This window comes from Oreochromis niloticus, linkage group LG18 (genome assembly GCF_001858045.2).
Source record: "Oreochromis niloticus isolate F11D_XX linkage group LG18, O_niloticus_UMD_NMBU, whole genome shotgun sequence".
In the NCBI taxonomy this organism is placed as follows: Eukaryota; Metazoa; Chordata; class Actinopteri; order Cichliformes; family Cichlidae; genus Oreochromis; species Oreochromis niloticus.
The window spans coordinates 19106555-19131569 of NC_031982.2; the positions used below are offsets into that span (position 1 = coordinate 19106555).

General features: G+C 39.0%; 4 protein-coding genes across 24 annotated transcripts in view; 2 read left to right on the top strand and 2 right to left on the bottom strand.

Annotated features, from left to right (window-relative positions):
* obscnb (obscurin, cytoskeletal calmodulin and titin-interacting RhoGEF b) overlaps positions 1–4673 on the top strand; it is a 60157-nt gene extending 55484 nt beyond the window's left edge. For all 15 annotated transcript variants that reach the window (XM_025900568.1, XM_025900569.1, XM_025900564.1 and 12 more), the window contains one exon: positions 1381–4673. In XM_025900568.1, coding sequence (XP_025756353.1) covers positions 1381–2488 — 1108 coding nt within the window. In that variant the 3' untranslated portion in view covers positions 2489–4673. The remainder of the gene's footprint in view (positions 1–1380) is intronic.
* guk1a (guanylate kinase 1a) lies at positions 4357–12224 on the bottom strand. 4 transcript variants are annotated; one of them, XM_013269447.3, is made up of 7 exons: positions 11997–12224; positions 7808–7921; positions 7585–7626; positions 7212–7447; positions 6945–7029; positions 6770–6855; positions 4357–6048 (listed from the first exon to the last, which is right to left on the bottom strand). In XM_013269447.3, exons 1-7 carry the CDS (start codon positions 12016–12018, stop codon positions 6016–6018), a joined length of 618 nt encoding a protein of 205 aa, XP_013124901.1. In that variant the 5' UTR covers positions 12019–12224; the 3' UTR covers positions 4357–6015. The 4 variants fall into 4 exon arrangements, with proteins under 4 accessions (XP_013124901.1, XP_013124904.1, XP_003437907.2 ...); XM_013269450.3 differs by lacking the exon at positions 11997–12224 and adding an exon at positions 11638–11776; XM_003437859.4 differs by lacking the exon at positions 11997–12224 and adding an exon at positions 11074–11202.
* On the top strand, positions 11692–18362 carry lg18h1orf35 (linkage group 18 C1orf35 homolog). The gene is given in 9 exon segments (XM_005476435.4): positions 11692–11871; positions 13063–13213; positions 13300–13345; positions 13441–13523; positions 14345–14417; positions 14523–14602; positions 14845–14958; positions 17399–17469; positions 17472–18362. Coding segments are annotated over 9 exon segments (897 nt in total). The 5' UTR covers positions 11692–11774; the 3' UTR covers positions 17654–18362.
* Positions 18363–19363: 1001 nt separating this feature from the next.
* arf1 (ADP-ribosylation factor 1) lies at positions 19364–23448 on the bottom strand. Of its 4 annotated transcripts, none has more exons than XM_003438095.5 (5): positions 23276–23448; positions 21305–21498; positions 21106–21216; positions 20865–20989; positions 19364–20756 (listed from the first exon to the last, which is right to left on the bottom strand). In XM_003438095.5, exons 2-5 carry the CDS (start codon positions 21447–21449, stop codon positions 20598–20600), a joined length of 540 nt encoding a protein of 179 aa, XP_003438143.1. In that variant the 5' UTR covers positions 21450–21498; positions 23276–23448; the 3' UTR covers positions 19364–20597. The 4 variants fall into 4 exon arrangements, with proteins under 4 accessions (XP_003438143.1, XP_019203441.1, XP_013124912.1 ...); XM_019347896.2 differs by having other exon boundaries at positions 21305–21454; positions 23276–23367; XM_013269458.3 differs by having other exon boundaries at positions 23211–23310.
* Positions 23449–25015: the final 1567 nt, after the last annotated feature.

Consider the following 25015-nt stretch of genomic DNA (forward strand, 5'->3'; position numbering starts at 1 on the left):
AATTGACTAACTTTTGTCAATATCAAATAAACTGAGAACTAAAAGGAAATTCTCAGGCTACGTCCACACGTACACGGGTATTTTTGAAAACGGAGATTTTCCGTTTTCGTTTTAAAAAATAATCCCGTCCACACGTAAACGCAGAAATGAAGGAAAACGCTGCTAGGAACATGCCAAAGCAACAGGTGGCGATATATTCCTAACCGTGTAGAAATGTTGGCCAATCAGAAGTCTAGAAGCCTCGGTAGGAAATAGTAAACAAAGATGGGGCATAGAAACAGAACTGAGTCGTATGTGTGGAGGGACAGTAACTATGTGTGTATATGTAAGCATTTAAACACTGCAGAGAGTACAATTAACAGTAACAGTATTGTAGAAATTCATTTCACCGAAACAATAACGTGGCGCACAGTGTGACGTCAAAAAAGGCGCACACCTTTGACGCTGCGTTTTCTCCGTTTTTCTTGTCCACACGTAAATGCAAAAACGGAGTTTTCGAAAATATCCACCCTGGCAGGCGTTTTTAGAAATCTCCGTTTTCAGTGACTGAAAACGCCGTTTACGTGTGGACGAAAGGTGCAAACGCATAGAAAAATCTGCGTTTTCAAAAATACCCGGGTACGTGTGGACGTAGCATCAATCTCTCCTTGTTGTATAGCTTAGCTTTTCAAACAGTTTTAACAGTTACTTTAGTCTGACAAAAGCCGAATGACGAATTAGCGCTTTCAGTCAGAGATTGAGCATGCACCGCTTTATTGTATATCCAGACTTGCTTTCGGCACAATTTGCAGTGCGCGCTACTCTTTTTTTGTCAGACTTGAAATAGCCGAAATACCTTCACACTACGGAACTTCTGTGGCCCTTCCGTTCGACAATCTCTCCAGCATTGGAACCATCATCTGTTTTTTCTTCGGTAACCTTCGCTCACGCTCTCGGTTGATTTTTCTCTAGTCGGCAAACTCATTTCCTTCATTACCTGGGCGGCCCGGCTGCAAAAACAAATACACATGTGCGCCTTGGCGCTTGTGCTGTACGTAACAAGTCATGTGACGTGACGCTGCGGCTGTGATTGGTTCGGCTCTGCGCTACTTAATTTGGATTGGCTGTTCTTTTTTTTTTTTTTTTTTTTTTTTTTTTTTTTTTTTTTTTTTTTTTTTTAAGAGGACACGAGAGAAGAGGTCTATCGCAATAGTTTAATTTTTCTATCGAGAAAAAGTTATTTCGCAATACATATCGTTATCGTTTTATCGCCCAGCTCTACTTTTATTAGATAACATTGTGCGTGTGTTTTTTTTTTTGTTTGTTTGTTTTTTTTTGTAATCCAAGACTCCAAGCAAGGTTGATTTTATTTACATAGGCCTAATGCACTTCTTATTCCAGTGAGGAGACTATAACCACCGTGGTGAAGAATCCTCGAATGAGAAGACACAGATCACCCGGCTTGACTCTTGCTGGTGTCCACCGCTCTGAGACTTCCACCCCCGAGCCTCCTACAACCAGGACAAGGAGGATGCCCACTCCAAGAAAGACCACTATCCCAACTCTCTATGTTACTGATCCCCAGGGGGTGGAAGCCAGGGGAATAGAGAGCAAGCCCAGGTGGGTTGAAGTAGAAGAGGTCATCGAGTATAAGGTCAGTAAGTCTCCCAGGCTGTCCAGGAGGAGAGGTATTTCACCAGCAGGGTCTGATCGTGCAGGCACTCCCTCGAGACCCAAAAGGTCTCCAGTGGAAAACCCAAATGCTAACAATTCCAACAACAAGCTTGTGGAGCAAGCACAGGCCCAGCTGCAGGGAGACATCAGCAGCCAGCCGCTCTCCTGGGAGGAAGAGGTGACTGACGCTCCATCTGGGTCTGCTTCTGGGGAGCCGCACGAGCTCTCTTCTGTCCTTGCTACAGCTGGAGAAGATGACGACGACCTGGATGATCAACAAACTGTAATTTTTGAACCTGATGACGAGGAGGATACATCTGCAAGAAAGCAAGAGCCTGTGTTCCTAAAACAAGGAGATCGTGTTTTAACCCTTGAGGACTTGGAGGATTACGTCCCAGAGGAAGGAGAGACTTATGGCTCCTCCCACACGCAACACGTTGATGAAAAGCCTTGTGAGATCTCTGTGCTTCAGAGAGAGATTGGCGGTTCTACAGTGGGACAGCCGGTGCTTCTCAATGTGGGCCGGCCTGATGCGGTGCCCCGGCAAAGGACTGGCTTCTTTAGTCGCTTCAGGGAGAATCTCTCCAGCAGCCTTTTCTCATCTGCTGTCCCACCGCAGGCCAGGGAGGCTCGGTCCAGGGCGGAGAGGAACGTGCCTATTCAAGTGAGCCATGCAAAGCTGGAAGTGAAGCCTTCGTACTGCTCAGAGGTGCAGAGAGTTGAGGGCAGGCAGCAGAGTTTTAAAACCAAAGTGTCAACTCAGACCTATGGTTACACATCAGTTGGCAATCCTGTCACTCTTAAAATTAGAGATGACCTTTATCAGAACCAGTGAAAAGCAAACATTTAATTTGGCATCACAAACCCTCTTAGTCTTAAATAGGGACATTCACTACATATGAAAATACAGATCGTAACCTGAGCAACATTTACTGCATTTGACAAACCATTCCATTTTTAGCCTGCCAATCAGATAATAGCGTCATCCTTAGTTATTTTCTTGACAAATTGTTAGACTCTACTGTCTCTTACAGATAAGATTAGATGGAAACTATAGGGATAACTGTTTCACTGTAGGCAGGTTTCAGTCTGATGCCATTCTGCTAAACATATACATGTTGTGTGATGTACAATATGCATGATGGGCAGAAGCTAAGAAAGGTCTGACATTTACTGATTAAAACCTTCATATCTAATTATGAGTTGAATTCTTTAAATAAAATACATGTTTTTGGTTATACATACAGTGATTGACAAATTTATGAGACTGCCACCCCCAGTGTAAGGTTTATGTCACAGCTCCCTAAATTAACAGTAGTGGTGATTACCAAAATCAGTTTTATGTTTCTGTGATGGTTAATCCACTGGTATGCCATATTACAGTTATTTACTCGCATGATTGTTATAATTAATTTGTGACTGCAGAGAAATCTAGTGTCTATTTTTTATTGGGCTTTATTGGGTATAAAATGCATTTTTGAGAGATAACAAATTACAATGATGTTAAACAGTGTACCTACGCTGAATGATCAGCTTTAAACCCTGGTATTAACTGATCCAGATGTAATCCTTAGTCCATTGCTACATACATGAATAGGATTTATATTTTTTCAGGTTTTACTTTTGTACCATTCAGGCCATGCTATGGCACTTTGGATTCCTGGAGCTGGAAATATTGGGAGGTAATGAGACGCATGTTTCAAGTAAGCAACACTGAATATAAAAGTAGTGTAAACTGTGGGACTGTTGTTTCAGGAGCTGTTAGTTAATCAGAATTGTCTAATCAAACTGGAGAATCACAAGTCTCTACTACATTATTTTGTGGTGTTGTGAATGATTCCTTAGTGAGCAGTTTATACAAACATGACACTTGCGCAAGCAAATCATGTGGTAGGTGAACAGATGCTTGTTTCCAAGTTCCTACCATCAACTAACTGAATTTTTTACTCGACTTTTTTCGCATTTGTGTCTGCTAGTGCAGTGAAACAGCCTGTAAACTCACAGGCTGTTACAGGGATATTCCTATGCAAGTGACAAATATGTAGATGAGTGACTGCATGTATTTGCTTCTCCAAGACAGATGTGTTTCTCTAGAATAACCAGTTGTCATCTTATATTTGATTAAGTGCAGATGTTTATGCAAATTACTTGAGCTGACAAAATTTACTACCTTTTCAGTGCAATTTAAAAGTAACTAGAGTAACTTCCTAATTAAACATGTGTGGTGTTTGTGTTGATCAAAAGGTGTCCGTTAAAAGGATGATTTTATGTAATAATTTTAAATCACAAACTGATTGTACTTGCTTGTACTGTACATGTGTAGTTTTGGACAAAACATGGTTGAGTACAAAGTGTTCAGTTGAATAAAAGTACTGCAAATACACCACATAATTAGCTTCTGTAGTAATTTCTTTATGTAGCACAAATTCTGCATTGTTGTATGGTAACATATTTACTGATGTTTCAACATAAAAGTCATAGTGCTGGACATGAACTGAGTACATGTTTACAACATGAACATTTCTATAACAGCTAGTTTGGTTTTAAAGAGGCCTTTGTGTATTTGTTCAGCATGATGTAACATTTGCAAGACTTGAATTTAAATGGTAGCATCAGGAACATAAAGCTCTCTGTGCAAAGGAATGAATGTTACAAGGTACAGAAATATACCGATTTAGGCATAATTGACTATCCAATCTAAAATGGAAATTTTAAAAATATTTACTGTTTTCTTAATTCTAAGCAATAAAAAAGCAAAAAATTCGCTGTCATTTTACTGTACAGCTAAAGCTGAAAACTGAAACTTACACAATATAAAGTTTTCACAAATGTACAACATTAAATAAACACGTGTTACAAAAGAATACAATGTAGTTGTACTGTTTGTACCTCTGTGATGGGATTCAATTCTACATGAGCACAGCAGTATTTATGGTTTTCCAGCAAACAAAGAGTGTAAGGAACCAGGACATTACCTGGCAAGTTATATAAAATAATGAAAAAAAAAAAGTAAAATAAAAACGGAAAGCGTTTACCAACACTGGAATAATGTTACTGTTTCAAAGGTATAGCTGACTTGTATGTATCCCCTAAAAGTAAAGAGTCACCACGTTTTCCTGATAGGCTTGGGCGATATAGTCTTTCTTACCTTCCTCACATTTCACCAGGTATACGATTACATTTGTGTAAATAAACTAAAAGCTGATGATGACAGATGACACTTCAGGTAGGAGGGTGAGAGATTATCTGGCTGAATGCTTAATCTCTCCAACCCTCGCTAGCTGGCACCAGAAATATTCGTTTATGAAACTCATTAACATCATCAGAACACAACACTGTTTCACTGTTAGGTTAAGCGGCTATCTGCCAAATTAAAAATAAAATCAGCTTCCCTGATTATTTTGATCTAGACACTGAACAGTTGTGTCAGAATAAACGGCATAACTACACAACCAGAGCGTAGCAAAACACTATTCAATACAGGCAGGTGGTGCTCACTTTGAACTATTACAATCTTTAGGCGCAAATTTCTCAAAGCAAACTGTTTATCTTTAGGGAGAGGAGACTAAACTCAAAATCCACCCCAACATTTGCAACGGCCATGTTTCACAGCTCGCTCAGCTCAGCTGTTAATCAGAAGCAACTGCCCTCTGACGAGTGCTGTGCGCTACAATATGACCTAAATACATCACATAAGCATAACACAAAGGAGTGTCTGTATTTTTAACAGTACAGAAAGTACTCTGTCTAAAATAGCCTGATACCACACGATACTAAGATACTGCCCAAACCTACCTACCTACCAAATTTTGAGGGACCGAGTGCTGGTTTTAATCTCTCACTCTGACCATCACCTGTACATTTCACTGCATCTAAGACATCAAACATCAACACAGTGTAGCTGGTTGCAAAACATGGAAAGAAAAGAAAACCCAAAACAACCCCCCTCCAAACAAACTAATCCTTGAAAAACCAGTCTGTCCAGATGATGGAATGAATCGTACTTCTGCAAAAGAATATGGTTGCACAAAGTATTTTCTGTGTGCATCAAATTGTTCCTGCTTATCATGCCAGTTGTACTTCAAGTAAGAGTTCTCGGGGTGTCTTCTCTTCAGTGTAAAAATAAAAATGTGGAAAGCACTTTGTCTGTATAAAAAAAAAAAAAAAAAAATTTAAATAAAAATGTTCCACTTTACACTAAGTTATTTATTAGTAACTACTTCTAAACAAAAGCTGTTTGTATATCTGCTGAAGGAAATTGTCCTAGTTTCACAGACCACCATCTGAGGGAATGTACAAGAGTGGAATTGTGAGGTGGTGTTGTGAGGAGTGGCTGAACGAGGACCACGATGCTGCTGTCTCCTATGAGGACACTTTCTTGACCTTATCAATTTCCTGCAGAGAAAAAAAAAAGGTTTTATAATTAGTCAGGGAACACATCGATCTGTGGCAAGAGACTAAGAACAGACTAAGAACATGAAAGCAAGCCTATGCAACGTTTGCTGAACAGTAATCACTCTGGCTGCAAGTAGTTTTTACAGGATGTGGTTCCAATATTTTTCTTATTCATAACCTACCAGTCATCCCAGACAAAATGGCAAAACCTTTTGAGCTAATTGAATTCAGTAAAGGTTTATTCTTCATCAACTTTTAGTAACATCTTTCTGACAAACATCAGAAACAAAGTTAAGACAGAATTTTTGTTTCAGAGGTTCCATGAGGTCCTGGTGGACTGAATGTGAGCAGTTAATATCAAATTTCTGTTTAATGTGAATTTCTTTGTATGCAGATGGCAACAGATTTGCACTTTTCACCTGTTTGTTACAGTTAATTGCAATATTGTCAACAAAAAAAATTGCATGCACTTGCTGATATGCCCCTATTCAACTGCAGACCATCTCCGTCTTATTGCTGTTTATTAATCACAGTTTTGTCATTTTGAAGACAGAGTAAATATCCCTATTTGGATGTTTAGTTTAGAATAAAATAAATTGAATAATTAAAAGTGTTCCTGGCATAACATTTAAGGTTAATGTTAAAACTTTAATTGCCAAACTTTAAATTGACAGATTGCAAAAAATAAATAAAAAGTGTGTGTTGTGAAATCGTAACTCACCTCCTTAAGAGCGTCTTTCAACTTCGCATAAGCATCGTCCAAATTATCATTGATGATTATAACATCAAACGCACCAGGTTCTTTGCCTAGAAGGAGATCCATTCATGGTCGGTTATGACATGCAGATTTGTAGTTTGTAACTTTGATCTGTTGAGAGCAAATCACAGCTACTTACTAAACTCCATCTCTATTTTGGCTGTCTGTAAACGCTTTTGGAGGCTCTCCTCCGACTCTGTTTTTCTGCCTCTTAGACGCTTTTCCTGAAACAAGAGAACAGGTTCAACCTATACAAGCTATTCAGAAATCTCCACAGAGCAGCCAAAACCCGTTTTACCTGATCCCTGTGATGCAAATTTAACTGGCAATAACACCCACTTGTTTGGTGGCAAAAATGGGAATCTACAGACACGTGTTGTGCACACTTCAAATCTTATGTTCTTACCAGGATTTCCATGGATGGCGGCTGGATGGAAATGAACATTGGATTGAGGTCTGTCTTTTTGATGTTCTTCACACCCTGCATATCAATGTCTAATAAACAGATGAGGTTCTTGGATTGGACCTCTTGGACAGCTGCTTTACTCGTCCCATACAGGTTCCCGGAAAACTCTGCACTCTCAATAAAATCGCCATTGTCAATGCCTGCCTGCATCACATCCCGCGTAACATAATGGTAATCTGAAACCCGGGAGGAAAAAAAAGAAGAAGAAAGAAAGAAAGTATACAAAAAAAAGGACAATTGAGAAAAAAATCCAACTGTTTAATCAGGCTGCTTTCAGGTTCATTGGTTGTGAAAGAGCAGTGACATGCTGTACCTATGCCGTTCTGTTCTCCAGGTCGGGGTTTTCTTGTCGTATCTGAGAACAGATAAGACACTTCTGTCACACTCGAGTTTAAAAATCTAGAGCTGCAACACTTTGTTACTCACTTAGGGAGAAAATAAAAGCTTTACTCATGACTAACAAACCTCAACAGCAAAATAATAAATATTAAAAGTAATGTGAAATTCTTTACAGGGACACAGACAGACACACTTACGTGAGATGCTGAAGCCAAAGACACCTTCATATTCCTTCATGAGCTTCTTCAGCAGAGTGCTCTTTCCCACCCCTGATGGGCCACTACACACCACGGGCCTGGGTCCAGCCATAACTGAAATAACAGTGGAAAAGAAGAGTGTGGTTTGTTATAGGAAACAAATGGGCGAGGCTGCAGAGCAAATCCGTAACCACACAATATGAGTCATCACTGGACCAACATTACTCTGTGCAGTCACAAGGGTTTTTCCTTCTCTTGTTAGTAAAAGGCAGGTAAAGAGAAGCCTCGGCGAGGTGAGGGACACACCGTAAAATACTAAGTCAGCAATGTTTAAAAAAAAAAAAAAAACCCTCATGATGAGAGCAAAACAGCCCTCAGGAGAACTAAAGCAATCAACTGATAAGCAAGCTGTGAAGTTACCATAGTGCTGTCGAGGAACAACTACTAATTGGAGCACCCAACTCTGGTTGTGAGTGTCAGAAAGAAAAGAAAGTTATCTTAAATTTAATTAACAGATATTTCTATTTACTCAAACTACACCTTAAACAGCCTTCAAACTAAAATCTGCAAAAAGCTTGTGAGCAGGCAGTCAGAGTTCTTTGTTTCTCTACATCTCTCTTTTTCTTTCCTGTTACATCACATTTCTTTTATCACAAATTGCTTGACTATCAACCAAAAGTAAAGAATTGAGCAATGAGTCTCATGTTCCTCCTTACCCCCTTACCTCAAAACACACAGAGCTGACGCAGACAGGAAAATCAAGTCAACAGGAAGGGAACGATTGTGTGTCTGTAGATTGTGTTTAAAAGCAGATGGGTGGAGAGACGGGGAGTGGGCAGGGCCAATTTTACTGCACTAGTTTTTTTTTTTTTTAAGTTCCATCTTATGATTCAGTTTAAATATCTTATTACTTGCTAATGACTTGCTATAATGCAGCCATGTATGCATTTTGGTTTCAGCCCTAATGCTCAAACAACCTCTCATTAAAAGACACTCAAAGTGTCTAGAAAAAACACTGAACCTAGTAAAGAAGATAACACAGCATAAAAAAAAGGCATTAAGATACCAGTTTTAACTACACTACTACGTCAAGGTGAGGTGTCGGATGGGTCTGCAATTAATCCAAAAATAAGGTTTTCCGTCACTTGATTGATGCACTGAATCCCAATAAAGTCTAAGCAATCTTTTAAAATGAAAGCAAAAGTAAACTCATCTGCATGTTGGGACGCTCATGTGATCTTTTAAGAGCAGAGAATAAAATTCACATTATTATGAGCCTTCTGATTGCCAAGCAGTTGTCCTCCATCACCTTTCGAATGCTTCCCATAAACAGAATCATGGCTAATAAAAGGATGTAGGAGTTCCTTTTACAAAAACTGGATTCTTTAAACAACTTATAGGATTTTATGTTTAATATTTGATTATTTACTCCAGCAGGGCTGGGCTGAGACTGTAAATCATGCAAAGCAACTCTAGTAGAGTCCAAGTATGAAATTATCAAGCTGTAAAGAGCATAGCGTGCCCCCTTGAAGTAAGAACACAAGACACTAAAATAATTAACTGCAACCTAAATGTAAAACAGAACCAGCACAACATCGAAAGGCAATTTTTCCTCCCACATAAAGTCATACCCACAGAACACCTTTCCTATATAAACGGAGCAGCATGAGAGGAAATGAGAGCCATGTGAGTTTATAATCAGCACACAACATTTATTGGAAGCTGCACGGTGCCTGACTTTAACCACGTGCACTAAATTGCGTGTAATGCAATAATTTCTGAAGTGCGATTTGAAAATCACATGCAATGTTGCATTTTGGAAGTCAGAGACAAGCCGCTTCATGTTCAGTGTGAACGTTACAAGAAATAAAAATCTGGATATTTTTCTTTAAAGAAAGTTTATGCAGCCTCCTTAAAGCAAATATTTCCTGATATTTTCCATATTTGGGTCTTATATGGGCTTAAAAGACATTATAATAATTTCCCTGGTCTCTGGAATTTTGGCTAAAAAACAAAAAAACAAAAAAAAACCCCAAAACAAAACAAAAATGAATATGTCAATACAAATCACCTTGAGCTGATTGCTGTTGTAATTTGGTGCTATATAATTAAAACTGAATTGAAAAAAAAATCTAATTGATGTCTAATTGAACTTCTGTCTCTGGGAAAATGTGATTGGAAAAATCAGTTACAAAGCTTTGGTCCATCGTGTAACAATCCTGTAATACCACGCATAGGATGCTGGGTGAACAGATACAACAAACTAAACGTGGGGAAAAACAATGATGGGAGGTGTCAAATAGATTAGTGCAGCTTTTCCAAATCTCTTACTAAGTAAATACAATAAGGATAAAAGGCAGCTAAAGTTAAGTCTTATAGTCTCATGTTAAAGCTTTTATATACACTTCTGTATTGTCTCTTAGTTCAGCTTCTGTTCTGTCCAGTAACAGTCTTTCAGTTTCTGTAGGGATCCACAGATTGGTATACATTTTTTTTCAGCAGTTTTCAGACGATTATGGCACACACAATTTAACTGCTGCTTCGTTTTCTCTGTAGTATTTTCCACTATATTAATCAAAATCAGGTTTGTAACTTTTTTTTTTGTGGGGGGGGTAATTTGTAATTTTCGCTGATGGGCACAACAATAGATGGTTTACTTCGTTTGACTGTAATAAGAAGCCTTCCCTTCATATGTACTGAGTAAGACCCAGAGTTTAGAAAAGTGTGTGTCCTGCAGACCCAGCCAAAATGTGGGACACTGTCTCAAGATGTGTGAAAGGCAGGAGAACAAAAGGTCGCCCTAACAGTATGTAACATTAAGATAACAGTTGCTTTGTTCCAATCAGGAGGACAAACAGTTCGTATCTTTTTCACATAGCGAGACCTCGTCATCTGTTTTTCATATACATTTGATGTTAATATATAGCACACAGGAACTGCAAAGTCTGTATGTTTTAATCATATAAAAACTGACATTATTGTAACAAGGAGTTAAAGTTGTTGGAAGTGAAATGGGGATTTAAAATAGGCTTAAATGCACTTCTTACATTATTCCATGCCTGAATCACATTTCCCAAACCTGACTTGCTAACTATTAAACCACAGGTAACATTGCGTCAGCCATGTTAATTTAAAACACTCTAGTAAACACATGAACCATCTTCTTCTCTGTTGGGACTCCAGGAATGAATGGCACGCTCAGATATCGTGATACAACACACAATTTGGAGAGAGCAGAAAACCCCACCAAACGTCCTCATTCCTACCTGAAAATAGCCTGGAAAAATGTCTCATTATGGGGCAGGAATAGCGTTAATCCACAATTTAAAGCACCGTCTCCTGAGTGTCTTCTCCCTCCCCTGCTGTGCTCCGAGTCTTCACCGCGAGAGCTATTAAAGATACCCGTGCTGCCTACGTCATCACCACAGGCCAAAACACCAACAAGTGACGTTCATGAGCGTCGAGAATGCGCGCGATAGAATGCTGAAAAAGCACGGCTTTTAGCAACATTAGCCAAACAAATAATAACGAAGAGGCTGATATTTTAAAACTATTATTATTGTGAATGTATGTATGCTTTCAACTGGAATCAGGCAGCTTCTTCAAAAGCGGCAGTACCGACATGTGCGCGGGCTGGCAGTAATTACTATAACCCTAAAGACGCATATTAACGATTTTAAGCTAACTAGCGTTTAAACAAACTATTTCCCCTGCGCTCTGCGGAGACTTGGGGAAACTGGAAGCAGTGCCTCTAGGCAAAGGAAGCATTACCACTAAGAAGCAAGCCTCTCACCAACAGGTCCTAGTAACCATAGGGAATTTAAACTTACCACAAAAACTCCCCGGATGAGTGTTAGCTGAAGGCCTAGCCGGTCGCGCGGGTCATGTGCTAACGTGGCTACAAGTTAGCTCTTCGCGTTAAGAGGACATTGTTTTTGCCTTAACTTTTAGAGATATCCGACTAAAAATGTTCGGTTCCTCGAGATCTGGAGGTGTACGGGGAGGTCAGGACCAGTTCAACTGGAATGAAGTGAAAGTCGATAAACACAGAGAAAACTATCTCGGTAAGTACAGGAGATAGTAGCCATCTGTCTGCTATCAGCAGCAACCAGATGCGGTGCTGCTCATACCGCTTTAACGGAGCTCTTAAACTACGCACACCACGGCCTCACATACAACTCTCCCATACCTTTTGTTGTCGTTTCCCTCATTACACGAAGTCTGGATGGGTCTAATGGCTCGGTTTTCGCCTTGTCTTTCAGTCTACACAAAGCAAGTCCTAGCTTTCATTGCTCCCCCCCTGAGCACAGACACGTAGTCTCTCCGTTATGTGAGCCTACAGTTGCCAGCATGCCAAGCAAACCAACAGCAGCTAGCCTACGTAGCGGCCACCACCGATGAAAAATAAGACTCCCAAAAGTAACCCTACTTAAATTGTTCAGGAAAGTGCATTTTGAAAAAGCACTCAAGGAAAAGCATCATATTAATATTATTGCACAGTAAGGGCCTCATTATACATGATGTTAGCAGCAGATGTTAAAAATGTTTGTTTAAACACGTGGCTGTGGAGGGGAGGATGTTAACAGAAAGATTAAAAAAAGTAATTTTTCTTTTAAGTTGTACATAAAAAGGAAACTTAAAAAAACGATAATACTAACAATACCAACATTTGCCATGATTAATGAATAAGTCATTTTAGTGTGGGGGGCCTAAAATCCGATAAAGTTTGTGTTTGTGCACATTCTTGACTGTTTGGGGAAAAAAAATGTTGAGGCTATCTGTATTTCTGTAAAACAGGCTTTATTCAATGTTATGCTATGGCCCAAAACACACTCACTGTGAGCTGCCACTCCAATTAAAATTAATAGGGTTACACTGATACTGATGGCAGTATTTGCATACATTTTGGCTTACCCAAATGTTTAAACTGTGTAATAAAGAGCCAATGACTAAATAAAGATGTTTTTTGTGATTAAAAATTTTCTTGTTAAATTAAAAAGATGTCAGACTGTTATTTAAAGTGTCCTTATTGGCCAAAAATGTTACAAATATTGGATAATATTACTTCTAAGGTATACTATCTCCATAAGAAGGGACTGAATTTTTTTAAACTATATTGAGATGTACAGTATTTTAGGAAATAATAAATACATTTTCTCTTAATGCTTAAGAATTAAAAGGAAATTATCATACATCATATTCTGGAATCTCTATCTGTTATCTTTATCACCTGTCATCACTTCCTCTGTTTCCAGGTAACTCGTTGATGGCACCAGTAGGGCGATGGCAAAAAGGCAAAGATCTGACATGGTATGCAAAGGACAAAAAAGGTGGTGCACCTTTGTCCAGGGAGGAGGAACTTGCTGCTGTCAAGGCAGCAGAGGAAGAAGCGTTGATGGCTGCACTGTATGTACAACTTCCCATAAAAGAGATAAAACTGGAAGTTTAAACTGACCAGTTTAGTAATGTCTAATTTTCCATTATCAATTTAGAGGGCACAAGAATATAAAGAGACAACCGACTGGTCTGACCAAAGAGGTGTGTGACTTAAATTATGAAAGCTTTTTAAAAAAATTATCTGCTATTGTTCAAAAGCTTAGTGATGTGAATTTTTATTTGACTTTCTATGACAGGACCTTGTAGAGGTTTGCAGGAGGGACGAGGCTGATGGCGATGAGAGAAATGTTGACCGTGTTTCTGGTTTGGGAAGCTCCAGGTGACTTCTTTTTATGTTTGTTTTTTCCACATGAAACAGTGATGTTTAAAGGTGCTTTATTTTTGGAGTAAAATAAATAAATATAGAAAAGCAACAAAATAAAAATAAATGAACATTTGTTAAAAGGACAGCATGCATCACTAAGGTGAAGGTAGAACCTGAAGGTGAAGGTAGTTTTAATCTTTATCAGGGAGTCTTGTTTTAAATCAGCCATACACTCACTGGTCACTTTATTAGGTACCCACTAGCTAGTTCGTTGGGGGTTATTAGGGTTCAACGTCATTTTGCCTTCAGAAATGCTTTAGTTCTTCGTGCTATAGCTTCAGCAAGATGCTGGAAACATTCCTCAGAGATTTTGGTCTATATTGGCATGATAGTATCTCACTGGATATCTTATGTTTTAAGTTTAAAAAAAAAACAAAAAACTATCCTCTGTAAACGCTAGAGATTGTTGTGTTGGAAAATCCCAGTATATCAGGAGTTTCTAAAAAACTCATACCAGTCCCTCTGGGACCACCACCCATGCCATGCTCAGTGTCTTTTCTTCGCCATTCTGATGCTCAGTTTGAATTTCAGCATGTTTTCTTAAACATGTCTACACATCTAAATGCACTGAGTTGCTGCCTTGTGACAGGTTGATTAGATATTTGTGTTATTGAGCAGTTGAATGGGTGTACCTAGCAAAGTGGCCAGTTAGTGTATTTGATAATTCAGCAAAAATTTAAACTGTCATCATGGAAAAAGTGGTGTCAAAAGAGCTTCTTTTCTCAATGTTTTGATTCTAAAGTGTCTTATTGTGTTTTCAATGTTTCCCTCTGCAGTGCAGGGTCACGGAGAATGATCCTGTCCCAAAAAGAAAAGGAGGTTGCTAAAATGGGCTTGCCGGTTTTTACAGTAAGATTGTGTTATTACCTTTTTTGGGGTAGTGGTGCTTAGACATTACTCTGCTTTGAGGCATTTTACACTCTGTGCAAAAATTAAGAAATGCTTTTTGTCCAGCACGTCAGGACTGAAGGTCATGCAGAAGCTTCAGCAACAAAAACAAATGAGAGTGCAGTAAAACAGGAGGAGGAACAGAGGTGAGACTGGATAATTACTACTTGTAAAATGTTTCAGAAACACAAACTTTTAGATTTACTGGACAAAATCTGACACTGTTTCCAGTTTCTTAAGTTTTTTTTTTAATAATAGCCGGTGAACAAATGAATGAGAATGCATAAATAATAATAATAATAATACTGATAGTAATACATTTGAAGAAAAAAAAAAAAGTAATTTCTTGAAATGTCATCTTCACTACTTTCTTTCCCCTCTCTGACAGTAATAAGAAAAAGAAAGAAAAAAAGAACAAAAAGGAAAAAAAGAAAAAGGAAAAAAAGAAAAAACGAAAAAGGAGAGACTCATCCTCCTCCGATTCTGAGGACAACAGGAAGAGGTTGGTTTATTTCTGCATTTAACGTTCAAACATTATTCAGCGTGAGTCTGGACCAAACTCAAAATATGTTTTTAAAATCATGTTTTTAAAGATGGGGGGTGTGGAGGTAGATTAATCCCTGGCTGCTCCCTTCTAATTGGAAGTATCTTTGGGCTAAGAACCCCAATCTGCCCCCAATGCTTCCATCAGAATGTGAACGTGTGGATATTAGGTGCTATAAGTGCTTAGGCATTAAAAAAAAAAGCACTTCCTCAAGTAGGTGTGTGAATGGGTGAACGAGGCTTACATTAAGAAAGCACTTTGAGTGCTCAAATTGAGTAAAAAGTGGTAAATGGCACTTACTTATTAAAAGAATAACTCTATATTCATCTTGCATAAAAAAAGATCTTTGGTTTCAGGCCAGGATGAGACGAAACCCAGTAGAGAAGGATCACAAGCTAGTGTCCTAAGCCTGGATATGCGAGGGTTGTGATAGGAATGGTGTAAAAATCATCTGGGGCTGCAACGATTCACTGAGTAATTGTTGTGGGTCAGTTTTGGATCCATTATTATTTTCTTTTTATATTCTTCCTTTAGCTGGGATTATTTCTTGTAATTTCTATGCTGATGACATTCAGCTGCATATGTCCTTTAAGCCTCACCAGCTAGATAGGCTGTCCACCCTAGTCCAGTGTTTAACTCAAATCTCTGATTGGCTTTCTAACAATTACCTTGTTTTAAACAAAAATAAAACCGAGGCCATGATTGTAGCTCCTTCTGAACTACATTCTAAAATCAGTCAGGTTCTTGCCTCTTTCTGTCCTTCTGCAAAGTCAAATATTCGAAATCTTGGAGTCATGTTTGATTCTTCTCTGGGCCTTGACTCACATGTAAAGTCTTTGTCTCGTTCCCGTTTCTTTCATTTAAAGAACATCTCTAAACTCTGACATATGGTTTCCTCAGCTGAATTAGAAAAAATTGTTCATGCATTTGTGTCATCGTGTTTAGATTATTGTAATGCCCTGTTTACCAGCTTGGACAAATCATCTCTTTCTCGCCTCCAAGCTATACAAAATGCAGCGGCCAGGCTGCTAACACGTTCTAGCAAGCATGCTCACATTACTCCCATTTTATATTCTTTACATTGGTTCCCAATAGATTTTAGAATTCGTTTTAAAATTCTTGTTTTAACATACATATAGCACTAAATGGCCAGGCCCCAGATTATTTATCCAAACTTCTTATAAAATACACTGTTGCTCATTGTCTTCGCTCACAGACTCAGTTTGTTGGTTGTTCCCCGTACACGACTGAAGACGAAAGGAGACGGAGCCTTTCAGTCTGTGGCACCAAGGCTGTGGAACAGTCTACCACCACAGCTACGTTTGGTTGACTCTGTGGAATCCTTTAAAAAGCAGTTAAAAACTTTCTTGTTCAAACAGGCCTTCTGTTAATCAGCACTTTTGAATTGTTTTGAATTTGCATTGTTTATATTGTCTGTTTTATTACTTAATGTTTTCTTTATTTTAATCTTTGCGTACAGCGCTTTGTGACTGCCTGTCTAGGAAAAGCGCTTAATAAATAAACCTTACCTTACCTTAATATTTTGATTATAAAAAAAATTTCTAGACACAAATTCTTTGCTTCATTGCTTTGTTTAATGCACGGCTCTGTAGCGCGTCAATGTGTTAAATGATGTAAACGCGAGCAAGACCTGCAAAAACTTTAAGAAAATGTTTTCTTTAAAAAGTTACATTTTAATACATTTTTAATATGGCACATAAATACAATCAAAGGGTTTAGTTTTTGTTTTTTGTTTTTGAACAGGTCTTGTATGCAAATAAATTTTAAAACGTAATTTCTAAAATGGAAACAAATGAGCAGTTCATCCTGAAAGACCCATGTTTTTTCTCTTTTTGATATTTATTATTGCTCATTATTATTATTATTATTAGTATTTCTTATCTGATTACTTGATTATTTGAGTAATAATTGATAGATTACGCGATTGCTAAAATAATCAATAGCTGCACCCGAAATTCATCTGACCACTTGGGATGTAGGGAGCAGCCAAAAGTACCTTTATATTTTTAAATTACATTGCAGTCTTTTTGTTGGGAGGCAAATTGTAGTGTCAGCACTAGAGGGCAGTGAGGCACTGTCTTACATACAACAACTTCACTTGTTGTCTTACATATGGAGTGCATGCGTCACAAGACTTTCTTTATATTTCAGTTGAAGAGGCATAGCAGATTAAACATTGTTATTTATGTGCTTCAGTAACTTGTGTGATAGGAAAAGAATAACAATAAACTTCTTGTACAAGGGTTGTTGTACAAGTTGAACACAATTTTATCAAACAAAAAAAACCAGCCAGTTATTTCGACTTGCAGGTGCCATTTATTCTTCCATACCCTCACAGCATTAATCCCAACACTATTTGTTTCCTTGTACTTTTTAGGCAGAGAAAGGACCACCATCATCATAATCCATCATACGTTAGTCAGAGCGGAGCCAGACCCCATGACAGCCACTCAAGGGGGGAGCAAAGGCCGAGCGACAGCGCTTCGACCCCCATCATCGAAGGCAGCGGCATGACACAGACTCCTCTGATGGAGGATCTCCTGTCCCTCGCAACCCTTCCAGCCACAAGAAGGCCCCTGCTGGTGCCACACAAAGCCACAGGCGGCGCCATGACACAGACTCGGACGACTAATGTCGTGCCCACCCCCACCCCCGATCCAAACATGCATAATGCGGACAGAGTGCTCTACAGCAGTTTGACAGACCCCTAAGACCTTATTTACTTGAACAGCCAAACAGACTGTGGATGGACTAATCAGTGTAACAGACTTTAGCCTCAGGTTTCAACTTCTTCATTCAGAAGGTTGCTCGTGTGACACTGGTGTTTTGGTTTGACAGTTTTTGATTGATGAGTTATTTAATCATCAAATATCAAGTACTCTGTATTGCTTTAAGCTTTGTATTTTTTCGGTTTTATCTTGGATAAATATAGAAACTTTTTTCCAAAGCAAGTGGAACGATTTTCTTCCTTGTCCTCAAAGCTTTTACGGTTCAGGATATTTAACATTACTTCAACCCTGATCATTGTTACTGCAAGCACACACAAAAAATCCCTCATGGAAATTCTTACATGACCCCCTCATGACATGACTCATTCAATTATTTACATGAACGTGCCTTTTTTTTTTTTTTTTTTTAAGGTTACCATAAAGACATGGTACAACTGGCACTTTTTGGACAGGAATGTGTTGCTTCAAGGGCTTGCTGCCAAAGAAGCCTTCTACGATTATAATCAAAGTTGTAAAAGAGTGTATGCTAGTATTTCTTTTCTTGAATCTAACAGTGACAGGGGGGAAAAAACCCCATAACAAAACAAATAAAACGCATAGACTTGAACCCCATTCTTTTAAGTGAAAGTTCTATTCGAGCCGTTCTTCCAGGATAACCTGACTCACCTGACTACCTAAGCACTTGCTGGCAAAAAGTCCTCAACACAAACTTCTATTGGCTACGTTTTCATATTGGAAAACCTAAACATTTGGTCCTTCAAGATGCTTCTTGACATCTTTTTTTTTTTTCCATCTCTACATCTCCGTCTCATCCTACTACTCAGACACTGGCCATTTTCCTTTCTAAGTAATCCCTCGTCATTCTAGGTTCAGCTCCGACTGGTGCGATACCATTGGAATGCTCTTTACTGGTCATAATAGAGTGTAGTGTTTGCATTTGCCTTGAATTGGTCTGAAAGAGGGTATTCTGTGGACTGGCACCTGGGGGGGTACACTAAAAAAAGAGCAAGGCATTCATAAAGAAGAGTGCAAAAAACTAGGCTGGCCCTTTTTTTTTTTATATGGCCGAGTACCGTTAGACCGCCACACACAAACCAAGCTGATGAAGCAGCAGGAGAGAAGGCTAGACAAAGCAACCCTATGAGGGACCCAAGACTCAAACTACCTCCTCTTCCACACTACCATACTCTCCTGCCATGTTTTACAGGCTTGGCTGCATTAACCGTAGCAGCCTAATCAACCTGCAAGAATGTGGCCCTAGATTGCCACCCTTACACAATGTGAAACAGGGTGTGCTCTTCACATAACTGCTTTAACCTAAGCACTGGGTGGTTTCATCACCTTGGGGCAACATATTTCTTCCTAGGTCAAGGGGTGATAGCCTTAAGAGGTCACAGACACAAGTTTGGGGCCTTTGTAATAGTAATTCTATTAATGCAGCAACTAAAATCAATTGCCAATTAATTGCTGCACATACGTGTTCTCATATTGTGTTTTAGATTGATTTGTTCAGTAGAAAAAATGCCAAGGTGATGCCTAATCCTTTTGTCTAAATAGTCTAAAACTTCATTTAATTCTGTAATAGTTGATGTCAAGGGACAGCCTACAAAAAGCAGCATAAAATTAGATTTTATTACATGATGTGAAACAAAATGAAAATCAATTGCAGGACCAAGCTTTACATAAGAACACAGACAACCTTAAGAGAATAACATTACATTTTAGGCAGCTAAAAATCAAACGATGCAATCAATTAACACCCATTCCCTTTACAAATAAGTTTCGGGGGGAAGTGATGTGTCTCATATATATATAAAAAAAAAAAAAGGCATTTACGGACGGCCAGTTTACAAAAAAACCCCAACATGCTGCAAAGGAAAACATTGGCACTAATGTCATAGCAGCACAATGCAAATTCCCAGGTTTGAGTTCAATAAAAGGCAAACGTTAACAGAGCCCTTAGTGAGGATGCTAAGCCGCTCCTTACAACAAATTAACAGTGTATGGCTATAGTAATTAGTGGGCTAAGAGTTCCTTTGCAGCTGTATGATGTAAACACCCAGTAGATAATAATGCATGCCCTTAAAGACCAACAGACTACATCATGCAGTTTTGCTAACAAGTACAGTGCAAAGGCAGCACATATTCAACCTGAGACTCTAAAATACAAGAATTCAATGCAGGCTCAAGAGGCTGGCTCCTCCCTGTTACCCAAAGCAGGTAGATGTGAGGTCAATGCAACATTTCTTAGCTTAAAACAACAAAGGCTGGTAGGTGTTCACAGACTGTGCGTGACGGGGGTGGGGGGGCAATGTCAGTACATATAGTCAATGCCAGTGTTTATACTTATTTTGAGGCGCTGGTACTTCTAGTTACTGATAAAAGTTACCAGTAGTAGTTGCAAGTAGTGCATAATCAGTGTATAATTCTTTATTATTTCTAATAAAAAAATTAAAATCAGTCCTTACAGTACGTGTAACCTCAACTGCATTGAGTTTGTAGGCCAACATCTGCTGGTAAATTCCCTGCCTTTGTTTTTCTATTCAATGCACACATGGCTGCCCAACAGCCAGAAAGAGAAATCACCACAGTAGGATTTTAAAGCGTGCAACAAGCTGCCCCATTACCAAATTTATTTACACTTACATAAAATATGAAAAAAAAATAAAATAAAGCTGCTTTACAAGAATAGCCCACCCCCACCACTGGCCTGCATGTTTGTGGTAATAACAGCTGACATGAGAGCAGCTTTCAGTACAATGTAACTCAGTTTAGCAAGATCTTAAGAGTAAAGAGCAAGGTCAGAGATTGGGGTGGAGGAGATTGGATTTTAAAATGCCATAATCATTAATGGTTCTTGAGTTGATTAGACAACCAGTCCAGTCCTTCATAGAGGCCATCTCCAGTGGTGGCACAGGTTGCCTGGATGTACCACTGTCGGTTGCGCAGGGAATGAAGATTGAGCTTGTCTGTGAGTTCTGCTGCATTCATAGCATTTGGGAGGTCCTATAAAAAAGAAGGTGAGAAATCATTAGACATATGCCCTGAGGATAAAGGAAAGGTGAAAAGTGTTTATGATGTACACCTGCTTATATAAAAGACTTGATGACTTACTTGTTTGTTGGCAAACACTAGCAGCACGGCGTCACGCAGCTCGTCCTCTGCCAACATTCTCAGGAGCTCTTCACGAGCCTCTCCACATCGCTCTCTATCATTGCTGTCCACGACAAAGATGAGACCTGGAGCAAGTGCAATCAAATAAATGGGTGTAAATCTTCTAAATACGAACCAGAAGACATGTTCAAATAGACTGACATGAGCCATCAAATGTCAGGCGATGAGGAAAAAAACGTACCCTGAGTGTTTTGGAAGTAATGACGCCACAGCGGTCGAATTTTGTCTTGACCGCCGACATCCCATACTGTGAAACTGATGTTCTTGTATTCTACCGTTTCCACATTAAAACCTGGAGATATGAAACAAATATTCACATTAAAAACAAACAGAGGTTTTAGGCTTCCTTCCTGTGTCATGTAAAACAGTTTTTGTCTTACCTATTGTGGGGATGGTAGTCACAATCTCTCCGAGTTTAAGCTTGTACAAAATCGTTGTCTTTCCAGCAGCATCCAGACCCACCATGAGTATCCTCATCTCCTTCTTCCCGAACATTTTAAACAGTCCTGCAAACATATTCCCCATGGCGGCTGGTGACAGGAACCCAAAAAGGACAAAAAAAAGAAAAGAAAACCTGTGAAGAAAGAGAGGAGTTGTTCAGCTCCAATACAGAGACGTGCTGCTGGTAAACATAAGAAAACACCAAACCGTGTTCCAACATCCCAAATGACGGACACACTGCCTCTGATTGCCTTCTGTGACAGCAAACTGAAGGTCTGAGTATGTGTTGATCACACCATCCAGGCTAGTAAAGATTGCTAAGCTAAAATTTCAGTGAAGAAACCTTAATATTGCCATACATTAAATAAAAATTATTGTGTGCAACTTAAATACAGTGGGAGTATTATTATTACTCCCACTGCACTTAATATACATATAAAAACGGTGCATTTTTCTGCATATAGCAATTTGGTATTTTTTGTACACTATTTTTTTTTCCAATTTTTATTTTTTAATATATATCTCTAACTTGCTTTTTCTTCCTGTCCCTTGTACTGCTGTAACAAGTAAATTTCCCCTGTGTGGGATTAAATAAAGTCTATGTCCATGACTAAAATTTTGTTAGCCTCATCTAACCAGTGAGATGGATCTTATGGAGTGATCAAATCATCTTACAGACAGCTACATTTGCTTGTGTCAAAATATTAAAGGTGAATGTTTGGAATTTTGCTGTTATTGAGTGACGTGGGCAGCATGGGAGTGCAACTGTTCACACCTCACAGCAAGAAGGCCCTGGGTTTAAATCCAATCTGGGGTGTTTCTGCGTTTCCATGTTTTGCCTTGTGCAGGGTCTGCGTGGGTTTTCTCCCACAGTCCAAAAATATGCATGGGGTTAGGTTAACTGGTCATTCTAAATTGGCCGTAGGTGTGAGTGTGAATGGGTGCATGTCTCTGTGTTAGCCCTGTGACACAGATTGTCGACCTGTTCAGGGTGTACCCTGCAACTGGCTACAAATGTGGAAAATGGAAATATCGTCACTAAAAATACATTGGACCTGATACAAAGTGGCACATATAGTTCGCACCTTCAGATTTTTGGAGAAAAGCAGCTATAAAGGCTGTTAGACACTTTTAGGACATTTTTAAATATCCCCAGAAATCAGTATGATGCTACTCCCTCAACGCCACTAACCAGAGAAGAAAACAATTACCTGTAAGCAGTTTTCTATTATCGCACTCCCATTAATCAGTGTGATGTATACTATATGCAGTGTATGAGCTTCTGAACACTACTTAAAGGCAGAAACTCGTGGTAGCACCAACCTTGATAAAAGGGACGTTAAACACTCTGTGACTCCTGAAAGCTACTAAATGAAATTATAAGGAAACTCGCTAGCTGTCACACTGTACCAGTATTTGTCTTTTCAGTTTATGCAGCATGTTTGGAACCGAATATTTTTGAAGCCTCAACGCGGCTTACTGGAGCATTTTCAATATTTAACTCGGAGCAAAAAGTTTCAGAGCAGGTAAACAAACGGTGATGCTAGCTTGTTACGGTGCAACGCTAATAGTCGTCCGACCCGCTCAGATTTTAAGAGTACCAACTTGACAAATAAAAACAACAATTGCATTTCTGTTTGTGTTTCCCAGTTACAGTGAATATGAAAACATGGGCGAGAAAGTAAAATAAAAACTCCCACGCACAGAGAAAGGAAGGACAGACTAGTCGATTCAGATAATTCCGCTAACAAGCTGCATGTCAGATTTTTCTGACTATGGTGATCGGAATCGCGCACACACAAAAGCCAATTTTGCTTGACAACACATGGGGTTTTGTACATTTACCTTCAGATAATGTAAAAGCTACCTTTTCTTTTTTCTTTAACAAAAAGTCTCTCTTGCACACTTACTCAGTTGAAATGTTTTGTTCCCTCTAGGCGTTTCCTTCCTCGGGAAAATGGCGACAGTCTGACACGTCAGAGGTTCCTGCAAAACTCCAGCGTTCACCGTGCCGGGAGAAGTGTCTCCCCCTGTGGTTGAGGTGGGAATTACACACACACCTGACAGCCTCCACTGCAGAGTATCTGTTGGTTAGTTCGTATTATTTTTAGTTATGGCACTATTTAGAGCAAAAATAGCTTTACCTTGGACTGACAAATACAAATGCACGATAAGCATGCTGTGTGTTGACTTTAATTTACAATTGAAATTTAATCTTAAATTTCCCTGAAAACTATGAATAGGAATTTATAAAGTTTTTTGATATCAGTGCCATCATTGAATCTGCACATCAGCCTAGCCCTTATTGATCCTTGATCCACTTTTATACATAAACAGATTTTCAGTGTCATCAAAACTGATTTTTAATTTTAAATCCCAAACAGACTACTGCCTATTTCTAGATGTAGCATCAATCTCCCAGTTAACATCTAAAATAGAGTAAATAAAGGCATACTAGTATGGCATTCATTTTCTTTCAGGCTTTCTTAGTTAAATAAAATGTTTTTTACACATCTGCATTGATGAGCTGCTCAGTTGGGAAACTGTAGCGGTAGCACTTGTGGTACACATCAAATACATAACAATCCTTGAAGTGAATCCCATGTTGCGTATGTTGCTGGTGTTTCCACCCCGCTTGAAATAATTATGTTACAGACATTACAACTAACACTGCTATCATCTGTCTTCATGAAGCAATGCTTTGGAATCATTCGTGCTCCTTGCAATGATTCTTCTTTTTATGGCAAAACTAGACACGCATGTATGACATTGCTGATCTGCAATTAGTGTGCATTGCCAGCAGCTACAGGGATTGATAAAAGAATTGATAAGTTCAGACACATACAGTTCCAATGCTTTGAAAAACTTGGAAGTGGTTCCCAAGTGGCATCATTTTTTAAAATTCCTATCCCTGCTGAAGACCCACTAACTGCTAAAGTTCCCACGAGCAGCTTATTAGTTGCTCGAGGTTCACCTCCTTTCCAACCGCGCTAATCAAAACCTGAAACACTTCATGTATCTGAGTCCACAAGTTACTTGTGGTTAATCATTCAGCTTTATAATATTCTTCTTGAGTGATAAGATATGAAAGGAAAAAAGTCAGAGCCCTGTCTTATGAGCTCATTTCAGCTTCTCTTTGGCAGAAGCTCTTGCGATGGCCACCATTAATACAGCTACTAATTTTTCCTGCAGAGACCTGGCCACTGGACTTTCCTACTTCTATGAGCAAATTATATATTCATTTAGAAGTTTCCGTGTTTTAAGTTAAGATTAAACAAGAAAATCCGATCCACCCCCTCACTTGTGAATGTCGGGAAAGTTTTCTAACAGCCATGTCAGCACTGGACAAGATGCTCGACTGGAAACTTCAAAAAAGACATCACAGTGCCTACATCTAGCTTCTATATACAGTCTACACTGTAAGCACTGATCATAACAAGTAATTTTGGCTTGTAGTGTATCAATAAAGAACGAATGGTTTTGAAAATCTGAAAATCACTGGCAGTAGCTATTTTTTTTAAAACAGACTTTGCCTCCACATCTGAAAATGAAAGCCAATGCAAGAGTGCCTTAGACCTGCGTTACCTCTGATGGCCAGCAGTGGGCAGCTCTTCTGACTGCAAAAAGAAGTCTGATGTATAGAAGATCTG